Source organism: Nerophis ophidion, linkage group LG07 (genome assembly GCF_033978795.1).
Source record: "Nerophis ophidion isolate RoL-2023_Sa linkage group LG07, RoL_Noph_v1.0, whole genome shotgun sequence".
Lineage (NCBI taxonomy): Eukaryota > Metazoa > Chordata > Actinopteri > Syngnathiformes > Syngnathidae > Nerophis > Nerophis ophidion.
Genome location: NC_084617.1, coordinates 58,673,760 through 58,700,311, shown reverse-complemented (window position 1 = coordinate 58,700,311; position 26,552 = coordinate 58,673,760). Strand labels below are relative to the sequence as shown.

General features: G+C 37.3%; 2 protein-coding genes and 1 long non-coding RNA gene across 8 annotated transcripts in view; 1 reads left to right on the top strand and 2 right to left on the bottom strand.

Moving 5' to 3' along the window:
• inpp5l (inositol polyphosphate-5-phosphatase L) overlaps window positions 1-6,835 on the top strand; it is a 53,008-nt gene extending 46,173 nt beyond the window's left edge. For 2 of the 6 annotated variants that reach the window (XM_061906710.1, XM_061906714.1), the window contains exons 14-16: window positions 816-884; window positions 979-1,046; window positions 3,642-5,375. In XM_061906710.1, the coding sequence (XP_061762694.1) occupies window positions 816-884; window positions 979-1,020 (111 nt within the window). In that variant the 3' untranslated portion in view covers window positions 1,021-1,046; window positions 3,642-5,375. Of the gene's footprint in view, window positions 1-815; window positions 885-978; window positions 1,050-3,619; window positions 5,376-6,007 lie in introns of those variants that run through there. The other 4 variants (XR_009807552.1, XM_061906713.1, XM_061906712.1 and 1 more) reach the window with 4 other exon arrangements.
• The window catches only part of LOC133556608 (uncharacterized), a 30,282-nt gene extending 17,571 nt beyond the window's left edge, over window positions 1-12,711 (bottom strand). Inside the window, exons 1-2 of the long non-coding RNA XR_009807553.1 lie at window positions 12,640-12,711; window positions 5,560-5,674 (exon numbers count right to left, since the gene is read on the bottom strand). This is a non-coding gene — a long non-coding RNA (uncharacterized LOC133556608). The remainder of the gene's footprint in view (window positions 1-5,559; window positions 5,675-12,639) is intronic.
• A 5,014-nt stretch (window positions 12,712-17,725) lies between these two features.
• On the bottom strand, window positions 17,726-25,366 carry nkx6.3 (NK6 homeobox 3). Its single transcript, XM_061906715.1, has 3 exons — window positions 24,435-25,366; window positions 18,252-18,418; window positions 17,726-18,112 (listed from the first exon to the last, which is right to left on the bottom strand). The coding sequence occupies exons 1-3, from the start codon at window positions 24,829-24,831 to the stop codon at window positions 17,885-17,887; spliced, it is 792 nt and encodes a 263-aa protein (XP_061762699.1). The 5' UTR covers window positions 24,832-25,366; the 3' UTR covers window positions 17,726-17,884.
• Window positions 25,367-26,552: the final 1,186 nt, after the last annotated feature.

The following is a 26,552-nucleotide window of genomic DNA, read 5'->3' as shown; positions in this document are numbered from 1 at the left end:
ATATGAGTTGGGAAATTGTGTTAGATGTAAATATAAACGGAATACAATGATTTGCAAATCCTTTTCAACCAATATTCAGTTGAAACAGGGTTTGTATAATCATTATTATTATTATTGTTTAAAACGTTTATTTTTTTCCAAATTGATTAAGAATTGTTACAATTAGGAATTGCGAATCATTTGAAAAAAAATGTTTTGACACCCTACTAACTTAGTTCCAAAAACTGATTTACTGCAGTACTGTACTATAAACTAAGGAAATAAACAATTTGCTTAGTTTATAAACAACAATCTCTAAATGTGGAAAAAAGTGCCTTTCGAAGTAGAACTAAACAGTGAACCAAATGTAATCCAAACACATATTTAAATCCACTATGTTCGAGCCGACTAATTATTTTCAGGGGAGAAAAGTTTTTTTTTATTTGGTCTGTGGTTTGTAAATCCAAAAGTTCGTACCATGAGTGGTTAGTAAATCAATGTTGCACTGTATTTTGTGGGTTAGAAGGTGAGAGGCACATATTTTGCCTGCGAACTTAATGTCTGCATGAATTGATTTACGTGGACCCCTACTTAAACAAGTTGAAAAACTTATTCGGGTGTTACCATTTAGTGGTCAATTGTACAGAATATGTACTGTACTGTGCAATCTACTAATAAAAGTTTCAATCATTTAATTAAAAGTCTTCTAAGGCTGATTACCGATTACAGTTTGGATTTTTATTAGGAGCTACAATTGGAAAAAAAAACCTCCATGTAAAGAATTTAAACAAGTGCGTAATAAAGCAAAGGACCATGAGTGTATGTTCTCCTTCCAGGGCGCTGACGGTGAGAGGCGTGTTACATACGACACACTGGGTCCTAATGTCTGCATGGGAGACCATAAGGTAACAGTCCATGCAGCATTCCATACTGTAACAGCAAACCAAGCAGCCATTAACTTGACTTTAACCTTGCTCTTTTATCCCCCCCCCCCCACAGCCTGTTTTCTTGTTCTTTGCACTGAAGACAAACGAACATTGACTGGGCGTCTTCTCCACGGTGAACCAGTGAGTGTCCGTAGTGGTACTGCTTGTGGGAGAGTGTGTGTAGGGCAGGGGTCACCAACCTTTTTGAAACCAAGAGCTACTTCTTGGGTACTGATTAATGCGAAGGGCTACCAGTTTGATACACACTTAAAGAAATTGCCAGAAATAACCAATTTGCTCAATTTACCTTAAATAAATAAATCTATATATATGTATACATTCAAAAATGGGTATTTCTATCCGTCATTTCGTCGTACATTTTTTACTCCTTTTATGGAAGGTTTTTTGTAGAGAATAAATTATGAAAAAAACACAATTGAACGGTTTAAAAAAGGAGAAAACAGGAAAAAAAATTTAAATTTAATTTTGAAACATAGTGTAACTTCAATTTCGACTCTTTAAAATTCAAAATTCAACCGGAAAAAAAAAAGAGAAAAACTAGCTAATTAAAATATTTTTGAAAAATTTAAAAAAAGAAATAATGGAACATCATTAGTGATTTTTCCTGATTAAAATTAATTTTAGAATTTTGATGACATGTTTTGAATAGGTTAAAATCCAATCTGCACTTTGTTAGAATATCTAACAAATTGGACCAAGTTATATTTCTAACAAAGACAAATCATTATTTCTTCTAGATTTTCCGGAATAAAAATTATAAAAGAAATTTAAAAGACTTTGAAATAAGATTTTAATTTGATTCTACAGATTTTCTAGATTTGCCAGAATAATTTTTTTTTTTCAATTTTAATCATAAGTTTGAAGAAATATTTCACAAATATTCTTCATCGAAAAAACAGAAGCTAAAATGACGAATTAAATTAAAATGTATGTATTATCCTTTACAATAAAAAACAAATACATTTACTTGAACATTGATTTAAACTGTCAGGAAAGAAGAGGAAGGAATTTAAAAGGTAAAAAGGTATATGTGTTTAAAAATCCTAAAATCATTTTTAAGGTTGTATTTTTTCTCTAAAATTGTCTTTCTGAAAGTTATAAGAAGCAAAGTAAAAAAATAAATGAATTTATTTAAACAAGTGAAGACCAAGTCTTTAAAATATCTTCTTGTATTTTCAAATTCTATTTGAGTTTTTTATCTCTTAGAATTAAAAATGTTGAGCAAAGCGAGACCAGCTTGCTAGTAAATCAATACGATTTTAAAAAATAGAGGCAGCTCACTGATAAGCGCTGCTATTTGAGCTATTTTTAGAACAGGCCAGCGGGCTACTCAGCTGGTCTTTGCGGGCTACCTGGTGCCCGTGGGCGCCGCGTTGGTGACCCCTGGTGTAGGGGAAGCGGGCTGCTCCGTGGGAGAGCAGCAATCTTGTTGTAATCCCCAGAGAGACATTAAAGCCAGCAGAGTCGTCGTATGAACCAAGATGAAGCACCAGCGGGACAGCCGCTGTCCTTTGTGTCCACGTGCCGTCAGCACCTTCCACTGATCTATGTCTTTTACATCCTCTCTACTGTCACTCTGGGTCCACATCACAGCGCGTTACTATGGCGATTAGGGAGAAGTACATTGTACCCCACAGGATATTGGCATTTTTATGGCCATGATTTTTTGGTTTTGCTGCCATTTAAATAGACTTTAATGAGGATGACTACGGTTTAAATAAAACCTAAATAGTTCCCCTAAGACAGGGTCGGCAACTTAAAATGTTGATTGAGCCATATTGGACCAAAAATACAAAAACAAATATGTCTTGAGCCCCCCCCCCCCTCCAAAAAAAAGCCATATTACATACAGATGGTGTGTCATGAGATATAAATTGAATTAAGAGGACTTAAAGGAAACCAAATGAGCTCAAATATAGCTACGAATGAGGCATAATGATGCAATATGTACATATAGCTAGCCTAAATAGCATGTTAGCATCGAATAGCTTGCAGTCATGCAGTGACCAAATATGTCTGATTATCACTCCACACAAGTCAATAACATCAACAAAACTCACCTTTGTGCATTCGTGCACAACGTTAAAAGTTTGGCGGACAAAATGAGACAGAAAAAGAAGTGGCATAAAACATGTCTTAGAAAGTCGGAGAAAGTTATACATGTAAACAAACTACAGTGAGTTCAAGGACCGCCAAAATTAGTAGGACAGAACGACGCTCGCCAAATACTCGACGCAGTGAAGCATGTTTAATACAAATAGTGTGCTTTATAACAATTAGGGGGGTCTTTGTCATGTTTTTCCTCCTACAGAAGCCCTATTAAAACAAAAAATATCTGTCTATCTGTGTTGGCCCTGCGATAAGGTGGCGACTTGTCCAGGGTGTACCCTGCCTTCCGCCCGATTGTAGCTGAGATAGGCACCAGCCCCCCCCCGCGAGCCCAAAGGGAATAAGCGGTAGAAAATGGATGGATATATATTTTTATATTTTTTTTCCCCTCATCTTTTTCCATTTTTCATACATTTCTGAAAAAGCTCCAGAGAGCCACTAGGGCGGGTTGCAGACCCCCGCCCTAAGATGTCTTGCGTGAACCGGATCAACTGGCTGTATTTTTGGCTCCAAGTCTTTTCTGTCATTAACTTTCAAAAGTAAATTAACTGTAATTGACTTGTGTATCTTTTTTTCTGTGGGTGTGCATGTCTTCACCCGGTGCAGGTACGTGCAACCACAACGGCCTCGGAAAACTGGCGCAGCATCAAAGGGAAAACAAAACAAACTGTCTGAAAAAATCTCAAGTGACTTGAAAGTTCTGATGTCCTCTGAATGGAAGTTACAAACCTTCTCTGTCATTTCCTACAAACTAATCTTTCACTTTTTAATAGAAACTTTTTTATTTGATTTTTATGTATCATCAAGGGATGTTTGTTCCCTATAGACACCAATGAATCCACTTTCAGCTGTAAATGTTTGTTATTATAGCCTGGCGACTTTCTTTCTGTGTCTTGCCAACTTATTTAACACGTGTTTTACTAACTTGTTTCTGTGGGTGTGATTTTGTTGACATTTTGTACCATTTGTAGTCATTTAAAATAACTTTTACGAGATTCTTTCCACACAACATTAATTTGACAATAGGTTTTCTACAAAAGATGGGGAGCACAGATGAATTGATTTACCTCATCATCCGGACTATAAGTCGCTACGGAGTATAAGTCGCACCTGCCGAAAATGCATAATAAAGAAGAAAAAAACATATATAAGTCGCTCTGTAGTATAAGTCGCATTTTTGGGGGAAATTTATCTGATAAAACCCAACACCAAGAATAGACATTTAAAAGGCAATTTAAAATAAATAAAGAATAGTGAACAACAGGCTGAATAAGTGTACGTTTTATGACGCATAAATAACCAACTGAGAAGGTGCCTGGTATGTTAACATAACATATTATGGTAAGAGTCATTCAATAACAATAACATATAGAACATGCTATACGTTTACCAAACAATCTGTCACTCCTAATCGCTAAATCCCATGAAATCTTATACGTCTAGTCTCTTGCGTGAATGAGCTAAACAATATTATTTGATATTTTATGGTAATATGTCAATAATTTCACACATAAGTCGCTCCTGAGTATAAGTCGCACCTCCGGCCAAACTATGCGGTATACACTCCAATTTATTCAACCCTCATTTTAAATGATTAAATCATTTAATAATATTGAATATATAATTACAGTAAACAAGTGTTTACTGTATTCTTTAGTGATCTGCCTTGAATGATGTTTAAAGTTGATTTTCTCAACTTAAGATGAACGAATTGGTCCCACAAAAAAAATCAGAAAACTACATTTGTTAGTCAGTAATAGGAAGGTATTTTTTTTCTTGCATATATTTACATTTTTGCAGCAATTTTTTTCTTTAAATGCTTTGGTATTTTGCCACAAAAAGGCAAAGACACCTTAGGTTTGTAGTCGTTGCAAATAAATATGACTTACAAAACATTTGAGTGGAATTGCAGGTCTTTAAATGCAGCCTATGAAGGCTGCAACAGCTGAATTGGAACCTAGATTCAGTCACACTTCTGTCCTTACTTCATTCCTTACATCATTGCCAAACTAATCCCTTACTGCACTCTACTTGTGTACTGTACAGTCTGTCATACAGTCGTCATTAATTTTATTAGTTTTTTTTCTTCCTAATTGTCGAATATTGTATATTTGATCTCTTTGCATGTGTTTCTGTTCTGGCTTTAATGATTTAAAAAAGGGCTGGGTGTTCAATGACACTGTGCTGCTGTAACATGTTTATTCACACCACAATGTTTTTTGTGCATAAGTTTTGATATATGGATTGAATTTTCTGTACATGCATGTGACTTAATGCAATTTAAACACAAAAAAAATGCAGCTGGAAAGCAATAAACAACACTGAGTGTGCATGAGAGGAGGAATTTGCTATTTTGTTTCATACACGCTGAGCTGTAATACCGGGCCGTAAAGCTCACTGGTATTTAAGCCGCACCCACCAAATTATTAAAGAAATACCTGTTTCTACATTTATCAGCTGTACCTGACCGTAACCCGCAGATATATACCGATACGAAAGATTTTGTAAATGTTTATTTACATACCTTAACTGTTTCCAAACGGTGCCTGTCACACGGCAGTAAAACAGAAGTCATTGTCATGGACCCACTGGCCGCCAACTCAATAACTCCATGGAGACATTTTGGTGAATTTACTAAACTGAAACAATACAAAAAGTATGCCATTGTAAATTAATAATACTAACACAGACACTTGTAAATTTGCATATTTGCTAATGCTACCAATGCTAAATTGAACTAATTACAATAGCACGTACAAATATGCATTAAAACCCTCCTACAGACATCACACATGGGACGGTTTAGTAAGTATTAGAGGTGTAACGGTATTTGTATTGAACCGTTTCGGTACGGGGGTTCCGGTTCAGTGCGGAGGAGTACCGAACAAGTTCCACACGGACATATGAAGTAGCCGCCTATGCTAAAGTCTTACCAGCTGCTTCGCTCCTTTCTGACTTTGTCTCCTGCACAGCACCCTGCATTTTCCCTCCCACACAACGATCTGATTGGTTACAACAGTAGCGGTAACAAGCCAATCAGCAGTGCGTATTCAGAGTGCATCTAGTCAGCGCTTCAGCGTCGAGCAGATTGGCGTTTAGCAGGTGAGCAACGGACTCTCCCCATATTATACTAAACACTTCCAAGTCAACTACTCTCTAAACATCACATGAGCCCATTGACCTTCTAGAAACAAACTGCAGCTCAGCTCACTCACTTGCAGTCCTGGCTTTGGGTGAAGGCTAGTTAGCTTTTAGTGTAACGTTAGCTCATTTTGCAGTGTGTGTGTGTGTGTTACAGACCATGTTGATTGAGGTGTGTTGAAGCAGCAAAAAAGGACATGTTAAATGAAGAGTTTCTGTCTCTGATAGTTCATATAATGTAAGTGCATCATAAAGCCTACATGAACTCCATGGTGTTTATTTATGAATAGTCCCTCCTATTGCTATTGTACTATTTTTCAGCTATAGTTACATTAATCATTAGTAATGTAGCAGCCTAGTTTTGAATGGCAGGGTCCCTGCTATCACGTTGATACAAATATAACTTTTACATAATAAAAAAATCAACTCCAGGCTTCCCCAATGCTGTAATAAATTAAACATGATGAGTTGACTTGAAACTATTTAATGTTACACTTTTTATATGTAGAAGAAAAGTTGTGTCATTTTATTTCATCTAAGCAAGAACTTGAGGCATTTTAATGTGGATTAACGTGGGCAGAATTATTATAGTGTTCCCAATGTTATAAGGATCAAACCATTGTTTACAAATTTGGTAAATAAATAACAGAAAAAATGTATATTTTGTTGTTTTCTCACTGTACCAAAAATGAACCAAACTGTGACCTCTAAACCGAGGTACATACCGAACCAAAATTTTTGTGTACCATTACACCCCTAGTAAGTATGAATAGTTTTTGTTGTATTGTAAATGGTTAATGCGGGTTTTTTTACCTTCAAAGTACGCAAAGCGCTTTGACACTATTTTTACATTCACCCATTCACACACACATTCACACACTGATGGCGACATGGAACAAACAATATTACACCTTTTCAGTTGGTTTAAAAAATGTTGTGTTGAATCCAAAACATTATTGTCCATAAACTAGCCGCACAGTTTTATAAGCTGCAGTGTACAAAGCGTAGGGAAAAAGTACCGGTTAATAGTCTGAAAATATGGTATTTAGTGAAATATATATCTAATTGTATACATATATATATATATGTGTGTGTGTGTATATTTATATGTACATATAAGTGTATGTATATATGTGTATATATGTCTGTATATAGACATGTATATGTGAATATATATATATATATACCATCTGATTGGTTACATACAAAACCAATCAGCAGTGCGTATTCAGAGCGATGTAACAGCCAATCAGCAGTGCGTATTCAGACTTCAGAACGATGTAGTCAATGCTTTAGCGTCGAGCAGATATTCGTCTAGCAGGGGAGGAGCGGACTCTACCCAAATTACATTAAACACTTCCCAGTCACAACTATTACAAACATCACTATGAGCCCGTTGACGTTCTAGAAACTTAAACTACAGCTCAGCTAGCTCACAGTATTGGCTTGAGGTGAGGGCTAATTATCTTTTAGCGTAACGTTAGCTAATTTTTGTGTGTGTGTGTGTGCGTGTTTTGCGGGCAGCAAAGCCCTGTCTGTCTGTTATTTCATTGAACTCCATTGTGTTTAGGGATGAATAGTCTCTCCTATTGCAATTGTACTATTTTTCAGCTATAGTTACATGAATCATTAGTAATGTAGCAGCCTAGTTTTGAATAGCAGGTTCCCTGCTATCACATGTTGATAAAAATACAACATTTACATAATAAAAGTAGACTACAGGCTTCCCAAATGCTGTAATAAATTAAGCATGATGAGATGACATTAAACAGTTTCAATGGAAACTGTTTAATGTTAAACTTTTTATATGTAGAAGAAAGGTTTATGCATTTTATTTAATCAAAGCAACAATTTGAGGCAGTTTAATGTGGATTAACGTGGGCAGAATTATTATAGTTTTCCCACTGTTAAAAGGATAAAGCCATTGTTTACAAATTTGGTAAATAAATAACCAAACAATTTATATTTTATTGATTTCCTACTGTACCGAAAATGAACCAAACCGTGACCTCTAAACTGAGGTACGTACCGAACCGAAATTTCTGTGTACCGTTACACCCCTATATATATATATATATATATATATATATATATATATATATATATATATATATATATATATATACAAACCCCGTTTCCATATGAGTTGGGAAATTGTGTTAGATGTAAATATAAACGGAATACAAAGATTTGCAAATCCTTTTCAACCCATATTCAATTGAATGCACTACAAAGACAAGATATTTGATGTTCAAACTCATAAACTATTTTTTTTCCAAATAATAATTAACTTAGAATTTCATGGCTGCAACACGTCCCAAAGTAGTTGGGAAAGGGCATGTTCACCACTGTTACATCACCTTTTCTTTTAACAACACTCAATAAACGTTTGGGAACTGAGGAAACTAATTGCTGGAGCTTTGAAAGTGGAAATTATTTCCCATTTTTGTTTTATGTAGAGCTTCAGTCGTTCAACAGTCCGGGGTCTCTTTGTCGTATTTTACGCTTCATAATGTGCCACACATTTTCGTTGGGAGACAGGTCTGGACTGCAGGCGGGCCAGGAAAGTACCCGCACTCTTTTTTTTACGAAGCCACGCTGTTGTAACACTTGTTTTGCTGAAATAAGCAGGGGCATCCATGATAACGTTGCTTGGACGGCAACATATGTTGCTTCAAAACCTGTATGGACCTTTCAGCATTAATGGTGCCTTCACAGATGTGTAAGTTACCCATGCCTTGGGCACTATTACACCCCCATACCATCACAGATGCTGGCTTTTGAACTTTGCGCCTTTAACAATCCGAATGGTTATTTTTCTCTTTGTTTTAGAGGACACCACATCCTCTGTTTCCAAATATAATTTGAAATGTGAACTCGTCAGACCACAGAACACCTTTCCACTTTGCATCAGTCCATCTTAGATGAGCTCTGCCACAGCCAAGCCGGCGGCGTTTCAGGATATTGTTGATATATGGGTTTGGCTTTGCATTGTAGAGTTTTAACTTGCACTTACAGATGTAGCAACCAACTGTAGTTACTGACAGTGGTTTTATGAAGTATTCCTGAGCCAATGTGGTGATATCCTTTACACACGGATGTCGGTTTGTGATGCAGCACCGCCTGAGGTATCAAAAGTCTGTAATATCCTCGCTTACGTGCAGTGATTTCTCCAGATTCTCTGAAATTTTTGAGGATTTTATGGACCGTACATGGTAAAATACCTAAATTCCTTGCAATAGCTCGTTGAGAAATGTTGTTCTAAAACTGTTCGACAATTTGATTACAAATTGGTGACCTTCGCCCCATCCGTTTTTGTGAATTACTTAGTATTTCATGGAAGCTGCTTTTATACCCAATCATGGCACCCACCTGTTCCCTATTAGCCTGCACACCTGTGGGATGTTCCACATAAGTGTTTGATGACCATTCCTCAACTTTATCAGTATTTATTGCCACCTTTCCCAACTTCTTTGTCACGTGTTGCTGGCATCAAATTCTAAAGTTAATGATTGTTTGCGAAAACAAAAAAAATGTTTATCAGTTTGAACATCAAATATGTTTTCTTTGTAGCATATTCAACTGAATATGGGTTGAAAATGATTTGCAAATCATTGTATTCCGTTTATATTTATATCTAACACAATTTCCCAACTCATATGGAAACGGGGTTAGTATATAGTATCATTAAATACTAATACTATTATTTATATATAAGAGAATAAGCGGATGTACATATATATATATATATATATATATATATATATATATGTATATATATATATACATATAAAATACTTAGACAGTAGTTTGTGAAGGGTGTACAATAAATAATGCTACTTTTGCACCGTGGAAATTAGCATATTGACTAAAATGAAAACCTTTTGGCAGTGTTTTGGATTTGTTCTATCTAATAAAGAAACATTCAGAGAATACTGATAAGCCTTTTAAGCATGTATTTGAGATCTCAAATAAATGCACTCTGCACAGAGCACAGAGTCCCCCCTTCTGGGTTTTCTGACGGGAGAGAGTGAGAGAAGACAAATAAAAAAAGACCCCCACGCTTTATCTTAGCTCAGGAATACCCGGGGAAGGATTAGAGACTAACGAGCACTTCTAAGTTAGGAAAAGTAAACTCACAAACTAAGACATGACATTGGTCCACATAGGACGCGTCCAGCAGAGCGTGACAGTCAGAGGAAACCAAGCCATTACAGCATAAATCAAATAAGAAAAACACTTGAGGGTTAATCTTTAACCAAAACAAGTGCCACGAAAATATTGATTGTTGCTACTACAGCAGCAGTCCACAAACTGCGTCCTCATAACAAACAACTCAGACGCTCGACTACAGGAGTATTCAAAGTGACGTTTCCAGCCCACATAAGGTTCTTTTATGGGCTCTCAACATATTGTAGAAATGACATGAATCCATTATTTATCACATGTTGCTCTAATTTGTGTTTTGTTCGGATCGCTTAGCTCAGTGGTTCTCAACCTTTTTTCAGTGATGTACCCCCTGTGAACATATTTTTAATTCAAGTACCATCTAATCAGAGCAAAGCATTTTTGGTTAAAAAAAAAGGGATAAAGAAGTAAAATACAGCACTATGTCATCAGTTTTTGATTTATTAAATTGTATAACCGTGCAAAATATTGCTCATTTGTAGTGGTCTTTCTTGAACTATTTGGAAAAAGATATATAAAAAATAACTAAAAACTTGTTGGAAAAATAAACAAGTGATTCAATTATAAATAAAGATTACTACACATAGAAGTAATCATCAACTTAAAGTGCCCTTTTTGGGGATTGTAATGGAAATCCATCTGGATTCATGAACTTAATTGTAAGCATTTCTTCACAAAATAAGTAATCTTTAACATCAATATTTATGGAACATGTCCACAAAAAATCTAGCTGTCTTTTTTTTTTTTTTGATTGATTGAAACTTTTATTAGTAGATTGCACAGTTCAGTACATATTCCGTACAATTGACCACTAAATGGTAACACCCGAATAAGTATTCAACTTGTTTAAAGGCCTACTGAAACCCACTACTACCGACCACGCAGTCTGATAGTTTATATATCAATGATGAAATATTAACATTGCAACACATGCCAATACGGCCTTTTTAGTTTACTAAATTACAATTTTAGATTTCCCGCCAAGTATCCTGTTGAAAACGTCAGTATGATGACTCGTATGATGACGCGTGCGCGTAACGTCTCGGGTTGTAGCGGACATTTTATTTCAGTCCAATCTAAGCTATTAGTAGTCTGTTTTTATTGCATAATTACACAGTATTCTGGACATCTGTGTTGCTGAATCTTTTGCAATTTGTTTCAATTAATAATGGAGAACTCAAAGTAGAAAGATGGAGGTGGGAAGCAGTGCACTGCAGCTGCCTTTAGCAACACAAACACCGCCGGTGTTTCCTTGTTTAAAATTCCTGAAGGTGAAGCTTTACTATGGATCAGAGCGGTCAAGCGAACATGGATCCCAACCACATGTCAACCGGCAGGTTTCGGTGAGAAAATTGTGGTAATAAGTCGGCTCTTACCGTAGACATCGGCGGAGCTTGCGTCCTCCTGCAGCTGCGTGGCTTCCCTCAGAGACACTGGCGGTCAACACACCCGTGGCCACACCCCTTCGACTTTCAGGTACCATATAATCTCACTAAAACACTAGTAACACAATTGGCGGATAAGGGATTTTCCAGAATTATCCTAGAAAATGTGTCTAATAACATCTGAATAGCTCTTACTGCACTCGCCTTTTTTTCTTTTTTTTTAAAACTTTTATCCTCGCTCAAATTAATGGAGAAATTGTCGCTTTCTCGGTCCGAATCGCTCTAGCTGCTGGTGGCTATGATTGTAAACAATGTGAGGATGTGAGGAGCTTTACAACCAGTGACGTCATGCGCACATCGTCTGCTACTTCCGGTAAAGGCAAGGCTTTTTTATTAGCGACCAAAAGTTGCAAACTTTATCGTCGGTGTTCTCTACTAAATCCTTTCAGCAAAAATATGGCATTATCGCCAAATGATCAAGTATGACACATAGAATGGACCTGCTATCCCAGTTTGAATAAGAAAATCTCATTTCAGTAGGCGTTTAATGGTCCATATTGGTTTATATTAGGTTCAGTTAGTATCTGTAAACCACAAACAAACACGCATCAACATTTATGTAATTTAACTAAACAACAATTTATATATATAATGGCTATAGATATGCTCTAAGTAAAGTACTAGAGACATAATATATTGCATTTTCACAATGGCACGTGAGCTAGCCACATTAGCAGCAGCAATGCTATCCTTAACAGGGAGATGTTAGCTCGTAGCATTCTGACAACACAACACTAATAATGTTAATAAAACACCAGTAAATGTTACACAAACACAGTGATGTCTATTAATAAACTATATGAGTCTTATATAATAATTAACATACTCACATCGTCCAAGACTAGAGCACCGATTAAACATAGCAGAGAAACAAGTTACCACACATTAACACACGTCGAACGGGAAGCGGAAGTGACACCTGCAGGAAGGAAGCGGAAGTGACACTGTCAAGAAATGCTTCAAAATAAAGTATCTGAAACGTAGATCCATCCATCCATCCATCCATCCATCATCCTCCGCTTATCCGAGGTCGGGTCACGGGGGCAGCAGCCTAAGCAGGGAAGCCCAGACTTCCCTCTCTCCAGCCACTTCGTCTAGCTCTTCCCGGGGGATCCCGAGGTGTTCCCAGGCCAGCCGGGAGACATAGTCTTCCCAACGTGTCCTGGGTCTTCCCCGTGGCCTCCTACCAGCTGGACGTGCCCTAAACACCTCCCTAGGGAGGCGTTCGGCTGGCATCCTGACCAGATGCCCGAACCACCTCATCTGGCTCCTCTCGATGTGGAGGAGCAGCGGCTTTACGTTGAGCTCCTCCCGGATGGCAGAGCTTCTCACCCTACCCTATCACCCTGAAACGTAGATAACATGGAGAATTCTTAACACTGTGGAAGTCGCTTCCTTGCAGTTCCACTGAAGACACGGCACAAGAGCCAAGCGTGCAGTTTAATCATGCAAATGCTTTCACAATGTACTTCTCCCCCAGAACGTGACTTTTCAGTCACGTCCGTATCCTCTCCGCTTCTCTGTTCCCGGCCGCTTACTGTTAAAGACAACAGATGATTAGATCAACATGTACCACCTGTGAAATCTGAACACCTGCCAGCTGTGTCTCGTTGTAAGCACATGCCCCGCCCCTGGCCGATGGTGCTTGTCCTCAGTGCCATGGACAGTGGCGGTGACTTTTCCTCCTGCAAGCAGCGCTGGCGACACTTCCCTCCACAAAGACTTACGGTCATTAGAAGACATCACTGCACATCATAATGGCAGCTACACTTTCCGTCTTAAAGATCTAAAAAAATAATTAGGGAATGTCCGGCGGGCCAGTTTGAAAAGAGTAACGGGCCTTAATTTGCCCAGGTCTGGTCTATTACGAATATATGATACTCTAGCGGTATCAAGTGGTTGAGGGGTTTAAAGTACACCTCTGTAGAATTTGCATGTGTTTTAAATAGACATGTTTGGATTATTTTGGTTGTCATGGAAAAAGCATTAGAAAACAACAGGTTTACAGTACATCAAATAGGCAAGGCAAGGCAACTTTATTTACATGGCACATTTACAACAATTTTTTAATTGAACCAAAGTGCTTACAGGTTAAAAAGCATAAAGCAAAAAAAAAAAACCCATCAAAAAACAAACAAAGGACATAAAAAATCAATGAATGGGAGACCGGGCTTTCTGCTCCGCTGCTCCCAGTCTGTGGAACACTCTCCCTGACCACCTGAGGGTACCTCAGACTGTGGATGCTTTTAAAATAGGCTTAAAAACCCATCTTTTGAAAAAAAAAAAGCCTTTTTATAGATATGCATGGTGGTTCTAGCTATTGGGCTCTTTCTAGTTTTATATTTTATTCATTTCTATTATATTTTTATTATTATTATTATTACTATTTTTTTACACTGTGGCACTTTGAAGTTGTTTGCTCAACATAAAGTGCTTTTTTACAAATAAAATCTATTATTATTATTATTATGAGCTAAACAAGATAGTGCAAAAGCAATACGGTAAAAGGGGTCGAATAAAAAGTAAAAAAAAATGCTATATATATGCAACTTTTGGTAACTCTAATGCATACTCATTTTAAGCATGTGCTAAAATTAACTTTGTCTTTAACTTTTTAGTACACAATGCACATTTTGAGATTAATTCGTTTCCAACTCCTGCGGCCATCCGTCATCCCGCTAACCTTTTTAAAATGAACATTCTGTTGCATGATGTCATCTTCAAAGGCAATAATAAGACCTGTTCTCCCCAAGGGTTGATGTAAAATGTATTCAAAAATAAAAGTCTGGACACCCCTAATCTCTAGTGTCCTGTTAAAATGTTGCATTCAAAACCACTGGAAGTGTGGATTGACCCTGAAAATACCCATTTTGTGCTTTTGTGCGATTAAAAGGTGACATTTTAAAGCGCGTTCTTTTGTTTTTCCCTGCACTGACTTTTCCAAAGTACTGCAGTTCATGAGCGATGCGAGTCACGTACGAAGACTATTTGGTCAATGAGGTGGTTTGGTATTGATTTCTTAAAATTTCTCACCTGTGTATAATACAGTACACACAGCGGGAGTAAAACAAGGTTTGACCTCTGCCTTCACTTTATTGCAACGGTCATCTGCAGCCACATTACATTGGCTTCATTCTTTTCGGGAATGATCAATAGCCCACAAATAAACAATACATACACAATAGATAGCAATACAAAAATGATGTGAGCGTCTGTAGTTTTTCAAAATGTTTGTGTAAAAATGTGCCACGATATTAGGTATAGGTCGTAATGACATCTATAGTGACACTATAAATGAAAAAGATCTGCCCTCGAAGAAGATAACTAACTTTGATGGACCGAGACAGAGATGTATTCATTTAACAATATGTTTAATATTGTGGTGTGTAACTGCACTGCATCATAATTACATTTGGATCTATTTTATTCAAACGTATTAGGAGCTACTGTATAAAGGGGAACTAAAATGTTTGAAATAGGGTTGTACGGTACACAGGTACTAGTAAAGTACCGCGATACTAATGAATCATAAACGGTACCATGCCGCCTCTAAAAAGTACCGTTTTTTTTTCATTGTTGTTTTTAACCTGCAGAGGAGCATGTTCGGCAGTGCACAAACACAGAGTACTTACAAGCAGACACAATACTTGGACAGAAAAGGGAAAAAGGATGCCTTTTGGCTTAAAAATTTACGATAAAGGCAAAGCTATGACAATAAAACGCTGCTCTGCAAGAGGTGCTTTGAACATGGCTCGCTAGCTAGCGCCTAACGTCCATCCGCAGTCGGCAGTGTTTTGGCTACATCTAAATCACTAATCCTCGCTTGCATGGGGAGAAATAAAGTAAGTTTCTTACAAGTATCATCCCTGCAGGACGAGGAATAGCTAAACATGTTTCACTACGTACCGTAGGAGGATACAATAGCTCACCGTCGTCACAGCTAACAAGCTGACGCTTCACAATGTAAACAAATGTAATGGGTGGATCTACACTTGACATCCACTGTAATGATACCAAGTACAAGAGCGTATCTAGTCGATACTATTATGATTACATTGAAATTTTCTAGCATCACAAAGTCTTTTTTTGGTTTAAACAAATGTATATTATCTTTATAAACTCAGGAAATATGTCCCTGGACACATGAGGACTTAAATTATGACCAATGTATGATTGTGTAACTAAATGTGTGGTATCATCCAAAACTGACGTAAAGTATCAAACAACACAAGAATGAGTGATTATTACATTTTAACAGAAGCGTAGATAGAACATGTTAAAAGAGAAAGTAAGCTGATATTAACAGTAAATGAACAAGTAGATTAATAATTAATTTTCTACCACTTGTCCTTCATAATTTTGACAAAATAATAGAATGGAAAACAACACAATATGTTACTGCATATGTCAGCAGACTAATTAGGAGTCTTTTGTTTGATTACTTATTAATGGAATAAAAGTTATCTCGTATGTTCACTATTTTATTTCAAGGACAAAATTGTTTTTCGATTACAATAATAAACATGTTTAATGTACCGTGAGATTTTTTTGTCAAAAAAAAAGTCTGCAATGCCATTTTTTGTGGTGCACTTTATGTAGAAAAGCATCGAAATACTTGTTGGTACCGGTGCCGGTACCATTTCTAAAAGAGCTCTTGTAAACAAATACTGTATCACCCACCAAAATCATAACAACCGATTGTGGAGGGGGGTGTGGCCTGCGGGCCTGCGGGCCTGCAGCGATATTATACACCCCGCTAGCACCAAACCCCCTGCCCCCCGTACGTTGGTAAGGTGGGCGCGGTTGGGCGCGCGGGGGTGTAAAACATATTCAGGAAAAGTCATGGATACAAAGGATTCTGAGTATTTGTTGTGTTGCGTTTATGTTGTGTTACTGTGAGGATGTTCTCCCGAAATGTGTTTGTCATTCTTGTTTGGTGTGGCTTCACAGTGTGGTGCATATTAGTAAGAGTGTTAAAATTGTTTATATCACAACTATCAGTGTACTCTGTGTCATACAGTATTGCCTTTCAATCTTGTACGTGTTTCTGCAGACGCCACATAAAACATGTTGCTGGACTGGCAAACGTTTTGTACATGTTGTTGAAGGCGTCAAAGGCAATGACTTCATTGCACGCCTTTAATGTCGTTATCTGTATAAGCACCAGCAAACAGTCGCGAAAATATTTGCGGCTCCCATTGTCTTCTATACTCTGTGAAACGGGTCAAATTAGATCTATGAGCGGTAAAGGCTGCCGACCCCTGATATCTAACAACGGGCGGGTGGCGGGCGGTTGCGTTGTTGATAAAATGTTGGTGCAGGTGGATGACGACTTTGTTGATGCGGTTGCGGATGATATAATTGCCGATCCGCGCATCTCTAATATATACATATATATATTTATATACATAGCTATAGTTAACACATTCTGAGCAATTATTATACATACTCTCAATATATTTGTTATCAACTTTGTTTATTCTCATCTCTATTCTATGAACGTGTATTCATCATTTTAAAGATGATCCAGTTTTAATGTCAAATGTATATTTCAAGATTTTACTTATTGTCACATGTTGAACTTTTATTCTCTTTAATTATGGGTTCAAGCGCACGTTTACATCATGCTGGCACTGTCACCTATTAAAGAGGTTCTTGTGAGGCACATTAGGCTGTATAAGTTTAGTAAGTGGATTTTAACGATTGTACTTTAAGTGGAACAAATGTTTAAATAATTGCACAAATGCAACTGGACTGATGGGTTGTATGAAAATGAAATCATGTGATGTTCCTCAATGTCAGTTGTTAAGCGTATGTGAAACAAATACTTTATTGGAAGATGAAAAAGTTGGTTGCAAAAATTGGGACACAAAATAGAGCAAACAAGCAGAAAATAAGTGAAATATTTTTATTGTAACATATTCCTTCACATATGGAAACCCCTTGCTAATAATATAGTCAACATATTTACTGTTGCAGTTTTTGTGGCGGTGTGGTCATCTTGCAGGTAACTTCCTGCACGAGCGTGCGTGCGTTCATTCCCGACGCGCATGCAGGTCAGCTAAAAAGTAGGCGTCACATATGATGAGAGCCGAGGCGCAGGACCGAGAAGGCTCGGCGATGTTTACGCAGCAGCAACCGAATCTTGTCGTCATCCGAGTCCGGGTCCAGAGGCTTGTTGTACTCTTCGTCCTCCACCTCGTTGTCCGAGGCCTCGCCACCCGGCCCCGCCTGGGTCTGGCTGGAACTCGGCTCAGAGGCGCTCTTCTTCCTCCACTTGGTGCGCCGGTTTTGGAACCAAACCTTCATTAGTGGAACACACCTGGGCTCACTATTCGGCAAGAGCATGACTACCATTTATTGAAATAATATTCATTGATAATTACCCAACTTATTCTTTAAGTGGTAACAAACTCATTTTTCTAAATTTTGCCGTGTTTACCTTGACTTGAGACTCAGTCATGCCCAAAGAATACGCCAGCCTTGCTCGTTCAGGCCCGGCCAAGTACTTAGTCTGCTCAAAGGTCTTCTCCAGAGCAAAGATCTGATGTCCACTGAAGGTCGGTCTGGTGTGTTTCTTGCCACCTGACATGTCCCCCAGCTGACCACCTGAAATCATAATGCATCAAAACATCTGAATTGCTCGTGCCGCAGCATTAAACCTCTAAAGACCTTAGTGGCCACATGCGTGGACAGCACCTTTTAGCTTTTATTTCCAAAATTGTCTACAAATTGGGGTCGTATGCCGACATATGGACACTTAAACTACTATCTGGTGGTGTCAGAAGAGTATAACATACAATGGAATTCGGAAAAAAAGATTTTAAAAATAAAAATTTGCATGTCACTACATATGAAGTACACATTTGTGTACTTATGGACTAAGTACATCGTATAATCCAATCCAATTCACTTTTTTTGTATAGCATATTATGTATAAAAATACAATTTTTAGTTTTTATTCTAATGAGGGTCCAATAAGCCCAAATAGCAAAGAGAAATTTAAAAAAACATGTACACATGTAAAGGCTTCACGGTGGCAGAGGGGTTAGTGCGTCTGCCTCACAATACGAAGTTCCTGCAGTCCTGGGTTCAAATCCAGGCTCGGGATCTTTCTGTGTGGAGTTTGCATGTTCTCCCCGTGAATGCGTGGGTTCCCTCCCGGTACTCCGGCTTCCTCCCACCTCCAAAGACATGCACCTGGGGATAGGTTGATTGGCAACACTAAATTGGCCCTAGTGTGTGAATGTGAGTGTGAATGTTGTCTATCTGTGTTTGCCCTGCAATGAGGTGGCGACTTGTTCAGGGTGTACCCCGCCTTCCGCCCGATTGTAGCTGAGATAGGCGCCAGCGCCCCCCGCGACCCCGAAAGGGAATAAGCGGTAGAAAATGGATGGATGGATGTAAACAAACAGCTTGGGCTTTAAGAGGTTTTTAAAGAGGAATAAAGTGCAAAATCTTGTTGGAATGAAACTGGAAAATATGATTATTATATATAATATTATTCATATCAAACAGATAAATTCCTCAATTTCATGGTGATTGTTTGACACTTGGATTACATCTCCAAAAATTAGTTGCACAAATGTTTATTTTGCCATTTCAATAAAATACAAAATAAAAAAAATAAAAAAATACTCTTATAATAGACTTAAGAGACTTAGACTTCCTTTATTGTCGTTCAAATTTGAACTTTACAGTAGAGATTAGCTCGTTGTAGTGCAGGATAAAAGAGCAATAAAGTGTGGATATAAAACAATAGATTACTGTACAGATAAATATATTGTACTTTTGCATATACATCCACGTTTATGGATGTATGTTGTATTGTCTTTATATTCCAGCGAGTTAGTCCGTTTTCGGGGGTGAATCGAGGGGATTATTATGATGCGTTCAAGAGTCTTATGGCCTGAGGGAAGAAGCTGTTGCAGAACCTGAAGGTTCTGCTACGAAGGCTGCGGAACGTCTTTCTAGAGTCCAGCAGTAAAAACAGTCCTTGGTGGGGGTGGGAGGAATCTCGACAGATTTTCTGAGCCCTGGTCAGGCAGCTATCGATTTTTTTTTCTTTTTAAATCAAGTAATCTATCAAATGCCATCCATCCATTTTCTACCGCTTGTCCCGTTCGGGGTCACGGGGGTATCTATCAAATGCTTTTTTTGTTTTTTGGAGTAATCAAATTCATGTTTTTTTCTGCTTGCCATAACTTTCATTCTTTTATTAATTGCAATACTAAAAATAAGTTTTCAAGGGTACTCTTTGTGGTCTGGATTTTATTCCTTTTTGTTAGTTTCACTCATAGAAAATAATTAGTAGCTGTTTCTTATCAAATTATTCCATTTGCTTTAACCACCAGTATTAATTGTTAACTTTGTTGGTCATGCCATGTTTTGCCTCTGTTGTGGTTTTCTTGAGTTTTGAGGTCATATTTCTGTTTGAGTACTCTTTCACTTGGTTACTTCTAGTTTTTGATTGATTGATTGAAACTTGTATTTGTAGATCGCACAGTAAAGTACATATTCCGTACAATTGACCATCAAATGGTAACACTCGAATAAGTTTTTCAACTTGTGTAACTCGGGGTCCACGTTAATTAATTCATGGTTGCTAGGGGCGCTGATTTTTCACACCAGTTTCTGATTAGTGACCTGGAGGCTCACCAGCTTCTGATCGCTAATCAGAGAGCTTTGTATGCGAGCGTCACCCTGCCTTCCTTATGGTCCGTTGTTCGCTACGTGTGACTGTTTTGTTGTTATTCGCTACATGTGACTGTTTTGTTGTTGTTCACACTGCTAGTTAGGTTTAAAGTATTTGCTCAAATCTGCTATGCAAAGTTATCCTCGAGCTTCGTGTGCACTTTTCCCAGCCGCATGGTCTCTTTATGGTATTTTGTCTTGCTCGAAGGATTAAAAAGACTTACAGGCACGTTACTTTCTGCCTGTCTTTCTGCATCCTGGGGAAAAAACTATCGCTACAATGCGACCCGAACGTAACAAACTTTGCGTTAACATGCGTTCACTTGTTAAATTTGACAGCCCTAATTAAGTTACACTATATTATATCCTACTATACGGTATAACTCGGTTGGTAGAGTGGCCGTGCCAGTACTTTGAGGGTTCCAAGTTCGATTCCCTCTTCCGCCATCATAGTCACCACTGTTGTGTCCTTGGGCAAGACACTTTACCAACCTGCTCCTAGAGCCACCCACACTGGTTTAAATGTAACTTAGATATTGGGTTCAACTATGTAAAGTGCTTTGAGTCACTGGAGAAAAGCGCTATATAAATATACTTCACTTCACTTTACAATATTGTATCTCTTTTAGTGTTGTCAAATGATTTTATCAGACTAATTGCACTTCTGAGATGTAATTAATCATGAACATGTATGGTAAATTACTTGCTTGAATATTTTCAAATTGACTCTATTATAAAAAATTAAATATATATTAAAAATATCAAATAAAAATGCAATGAGATTTCGACTTGTCAGGGTGTACCCCGCTTTCCGCCTGAATGCAGATAGGCTCCTGCACCCCCCGTGACCCGGAAAGGGACAAGCGGTAGAAAATGAATGTATGGATGGGTAAAAAAATAGAAAATGCAGAATAAGGTAAAGAAGCATCAAAATTAAGTGTGTGACTAATTTGCGTATATACGTACATGATTAATGTGATCATTTTTTTGCAGTTATTTGCGTTATTTTTTACATATTTAATTTTATTCTACTCTATTTAATTGTTATTATTATTGTTTTTTTCCCCCCAGTGTAATTCCAGAAGGGAAATAAACTGCATCTATTATTTTGTGCGGGTGTCTTACAGAGCACGCAGAGAACCGCACTAGTCACTCAAGCAGCTGAATCAGAGCGTTTTGGCGACCTAATGAGGGCATAAAGGTGTCCCTGAGCTGAGCCCTGTGGGATTTGGTGCCTTGCACGTGGGTCTGGAGGCAGACGAGCGTCTCTCCAACAACCTTACAGACTGACCTCCCGCCACCCTGATTAATATTACACACATAAGTGCACTTGTGTGCAGCATAACCGTGTGCAACATGTGCAGTGTATGCGCCACTAAGAATCAACATATTTAGTTGAGTTAATTTCCGATATAGTAGGTCACATATATACACTCTCTCTGTATAACATGTCCGAAAAGGAGTAGAAAGAAACCGAGCTTATTTAAACATACCTTTTTCTACTTTATTCATAACACTATTACTTTCTGTCCTAGTTTGGGTTGAAAATTGCCAACAGATAAATTATGGTTCACGTAACTTGCTAAATATATAACAGATGATACATTATGTCTCATTTGTTAAAAAAGGTTCATGATGTTCATCCGAATTCTTCTTCTTTGTACTTTGTGAACACTTTGTTAAAATGGATCATGTTAGTATTTTGTTTAACTTCTTTGCCTAATCCATTCCATAATTTCATTCCACATTATGATATACATAAGGTCTTAATTGTTGTGTTTGCATGCACTTTTTTATGTTTAATTCTTCTCTTTTGTTGAGAAGAATTGTTGTACATTCTTGGGTAGCAGGTTCTGGTTTGCTTTGGACATAATTTAAGTTGTTTGCAAATGCACCAAATTGTTGAATTTCAATATTTGTGATTCAATAAATTAAGAGTTTGTATGTTCTCTATATCCAACATTATCTATCATTCTAATTTATCTTTATTGTAACACATTAGTAAATGAAGTGTACTTTTTCCACACATTTCTAATCAATAACTCAGACACGGTAACACTAGTGAGCAGCGGAGAACATGAAGTGATTTTTGTTCCAGAACATATTTAGCTTTGTTCATTATTAAATGCTGTATGAAATTTCCAGTTCATTTTATCATCTATTATTACACCAAAACATTGTGTTTATTTTACCCTGTCAATGTCTACGCCGCCTATTTTTAATTTGTGTTTGACTTTCTTTTCTACTTTTAACAAATAACACTAGTTTAGTGGAACTGAGATTCTAAGAGTGTCTGTTTTTGTTTCCTAAACGTATTACTTTTGTCTATTCATATTTGTATTAACTTCTGCATTTTCTCTCCAGAACAAAACAAAGCTGTATTATCTACAAATAATACTAATTTTAGGTCCTTCGTAACGTTTAGAAATGTTGTTTGTATGTTTGTATAGAGAGTGAACACATATGGTTCCAGTATTAATCCCTGGGGTCTTTTCTAGTACTGAAAAAAATAATTATCTTGGTTAATAATCACTTTTTTTTGTCAAACCATCTCTTCAATTTATATATATTTTTTCTGTTATTATTTGTATCAGCTTCTGCTTGTTCTCTCCTGAACAAAAATTGTCATTATTCGTAACATTTACAACACAGTATTGATTTCTGTAGCCTTTTCTAGTATTGCCAAAACGCATTATTTTTTGTTAAAAATCCCCTATTTTTGTCAAACCATCTCTTCCATTTGTTATTGTTTTCTGTTTTAATTTGTATCAGCTTCTGTGTGTTCTCTCCTGAACAAAAAGTTGTATTATTTGCAAATAATACTAACTTTAGGTCCCTTGTAACATTTACAAATGTTGTTTGTCTGAGATTGAACAAATTTGGTCCCAGTATTGATCCCTGGGGTCTTTTTTAGTATTTCCGAAAAGCATTATCTTGGTTAATAATCTTTTTTTTTTGTCAAACCATCTCTTCAATTTATTATTATTTTCTGTTATTATTTTTATTTACTTCTGCGTGTTCTCTCCTGAATGACAATTTGTATTATTCGTAACATTTACAACACAGTATTGAACCCTGTGTCCTTTTCTAGTATTGCCGAAAAGCATTATCTTGGTTAAAAATCACTTTTTTTTTTGTCAAACCATCTCTTCCATTTATTATTTTTTTCTGTTTTTATTTGTATTAGCTTCTGCGTGTTCTATCCTGAACAAAAAGTTGTATTATTTGCAAATAATACTAACTTTAGGTCCCTTGTAACATTTACAACTGCTGTTTGTCGGAGATTGAACAAATTTGGTCCCAGTATTGATCCCTGGGGTCTCTTCTAGTATTTCCGAAAAGCATTATCTTGGTTGATAATCACTTTTTTTTTGTCAAACCCTCTCTTTAATTTATTATTATTTTCTGTTATTGTTTTTATTAACTTCTGCGTGTTGTCTCCTGAATGACAATTTGTATTATTCGTAACATTTACAACACAGTATTGATCCCTGTGTCCTTTTCTAGTATTGCCGAAAAGCATTATCTTGGTTAAAAATCACTTTTTTTTGTCAAACCATCTCTTCCATTTATTATTTTTTTCTGTTTTTATTTGTATTAGCTTCTGCGTGTTCTCTCCTGAACAAAAAGTTGTATTATTTGCAAATAATACAAACTTTAGGTCCCTTGTAACATTTACAACACAATATTGATCCCTGTGGTCTTTTCTAGTGTTGCCAAAAAGCCTTATTTTGGTTAATAATTACTTTTTTTTGTCCATCTCTCCCATTAATTAATTTCAATATTTGAATTTAAACAACTGTCAGTCAGATTGTATCAAAAATGAGAATTTTGATACAGCTCTTGGGTTATTAAGTTTCAATAGTGTGCGTGCCTTGCTATATAAAAGAAGAAACACAAAAGTTGTGGTCTAGAAAGTGTTCGTACTCACTGTTGGCGCACTGCTGCTTGCCTCCTCTCCAGTCGCAGCCACTCTCGGCCCAGCAGCTGACACTGCGCCCCTTCATGGGACACTCGGCGCCCGACTTGGCGAACCCGTTAAGCGTGGAGCTGTAGTCTCGGTTGTAGTACAAAGACGTGCTGGAGACCGGAGGGCCGAACCCCCCCACGGCGGAGTAACCGGAGAGCAGAGTGGTGGCGGCGGCGGTGGTGGTGCCCGGGGCCCCCATCCCCATCATGGAGCGGCTCAGGATATCACTGATGCCATGTGGGGTCCCTGCGGGCAACTTGTAGAAGGAGTTCGGCACCGAGTACTGACACACCGGTGCCTTCAACTCGGTGGAAAACTGGTTGTTGAAGAGGAAAGAACCTTGGATGTTTGGATCCATGGGAAGTATGAGGTCTCAGATAGGTCCAGTCAGGGTGTTTGGGGTGCAGCACCCTTCAGGTGTTGTGCTGGGATGCGGGCTCCATAGGCTGGCGGCCATGGGACAAGAGGGCCACATGTGACACTGATGCTCCGCTCACATGTCACACACCAGACGTCAGCACCTTGATCGGGATCACCATGTAACCCGCGATTGGTCACGGCCAGCGGGTCTCGCAATTGGCTGGGAGAGCCGGGCCGGTTATTGGACGGCTGCAGATTAATGGGGTTTTGATCAGGTGGAGAGGGAACGGCTTGATTTTTCTTGTTTGACTAATTGTGCTGGGGAAGGAACGTCTAAACTGTGGTTTGCCTTTCTGGACGTGTGCTGTATGTGTTATACATTCTTTGTTTTGTCAGGCGTACACATTATATTTTTAAAACTTTTAGTAATATTGGTAATACTAGTATTTTTTTAAGTAATCCTGCTTGTGTGTGTATTTATAAGTTTGTTTTTTAATAGGAGTTTTCTATACGATACGGATATTGGAGCCTTGAGTGTTGGTCGATACTAATATTAATCCACAACGATATCAGGATGAATCATAGTACATACTAGTTTTCTCCCGATACCATTTTTTGTTTATTTTTTGTTTTTGGTTCTGTCCAGCTTTTCAGGCAAATCATATAATTGATGTGTTGATTGATTGATTGAAATCTTTATTAGTAGATTGCACAGTTCAGTACATATTCCGTACAATTGACCACTAAATGGTAACACCTGCATACATTTTTCAACTTGTTTAAGTCGGAGTCCACGTTAATCAATTCATGGTAATTCATGGTAGATGCCCATATCGGCTGTTCAGATTTCTACAAAAGAGAAGTGTAGGATACTTCTCTTGTTGCCTTATTTGCATATTACTTTATTAAATGTATTTATATTTTCATTTGGTAAAGCCAGGCCAGAGCAGGAGGGGATAGAAAGAGAGAAAAGGAAGACAGAGGGGGAAATTGTGGGGACAAGAGGAGTATTAGACAGAGAGACAAAAACAACAACAACAAACACAACGATAACAACAACAACAACAATAGAGCAACACCAGCACATAGGATATGCACAAATATGATGGTAAAAGTGATAGCAAAGTAGCAGTTAGTGAAATAAATAATACTACAGAAATGACAATGAGCATTTTTACACTACAAATTGAGCATTACAAATACCAATAGAAATAGCGCTATTGATAATGAACAATACCAATAATTTACCTCCCGATACCAATATTTTTGGTACCGATAGCGGTACCAAATTTATTTTGATTATTTTCGATACTTTTCTAAATAAAGTGGACCACAAAAATTGCATGATTGGCTTTATTTTAACAAAGACTTTTAGGGTACATTAAACATATGTTTCTTATTGCATGTTTGTCCTTAAATAAAATAGTCAACATACAAGACAACTTGTCTTTTATTAGTAAGTAAGCTAATTTAGTGTCCTGACATATGCAGTAACATATTTTGTCATTTTCTATTATATTATTTTGTCAAAATTATTAAGGACAAGTGGTAGAAAATTAATTATTAATCTACTTTTTCATTTACTGTTGATATCTGCTTACTTTCTCTTTTAACATGTTCTATCTTCACTTCTGTTAAAATGCAATAATCACTTATTCTTCTGTTGTTTGATACTTTACATTAGTTTTGAATGATACCACAGATTTGGGTATCAATCCG

Bases quoted from the DNA above. Each gene is read 5' to 3' on its own strand.
- nkx6.3 (XM_061906715.1), bottom strand. From the start codon at position 24,831: ATGGATCCAAACATCCAAGGTTCTTTCCTCTTCAACAACCAGTTTTCC. The intron at 18,419-24,434 runs GTGAGTACGAAC...TTATGATTTCAG, and splicing joins CAAGCAGCAGTGCGCCAACA to GTGGTCAGCTGGGGGACATG. The intron at 18,113-18,251 runs GTAAACACGGCA...CCACTAATGAAG, and splicing joins TGACTGAGTCTCAAGTCAAG to GTTTGGTTCCAAAACCGGCG.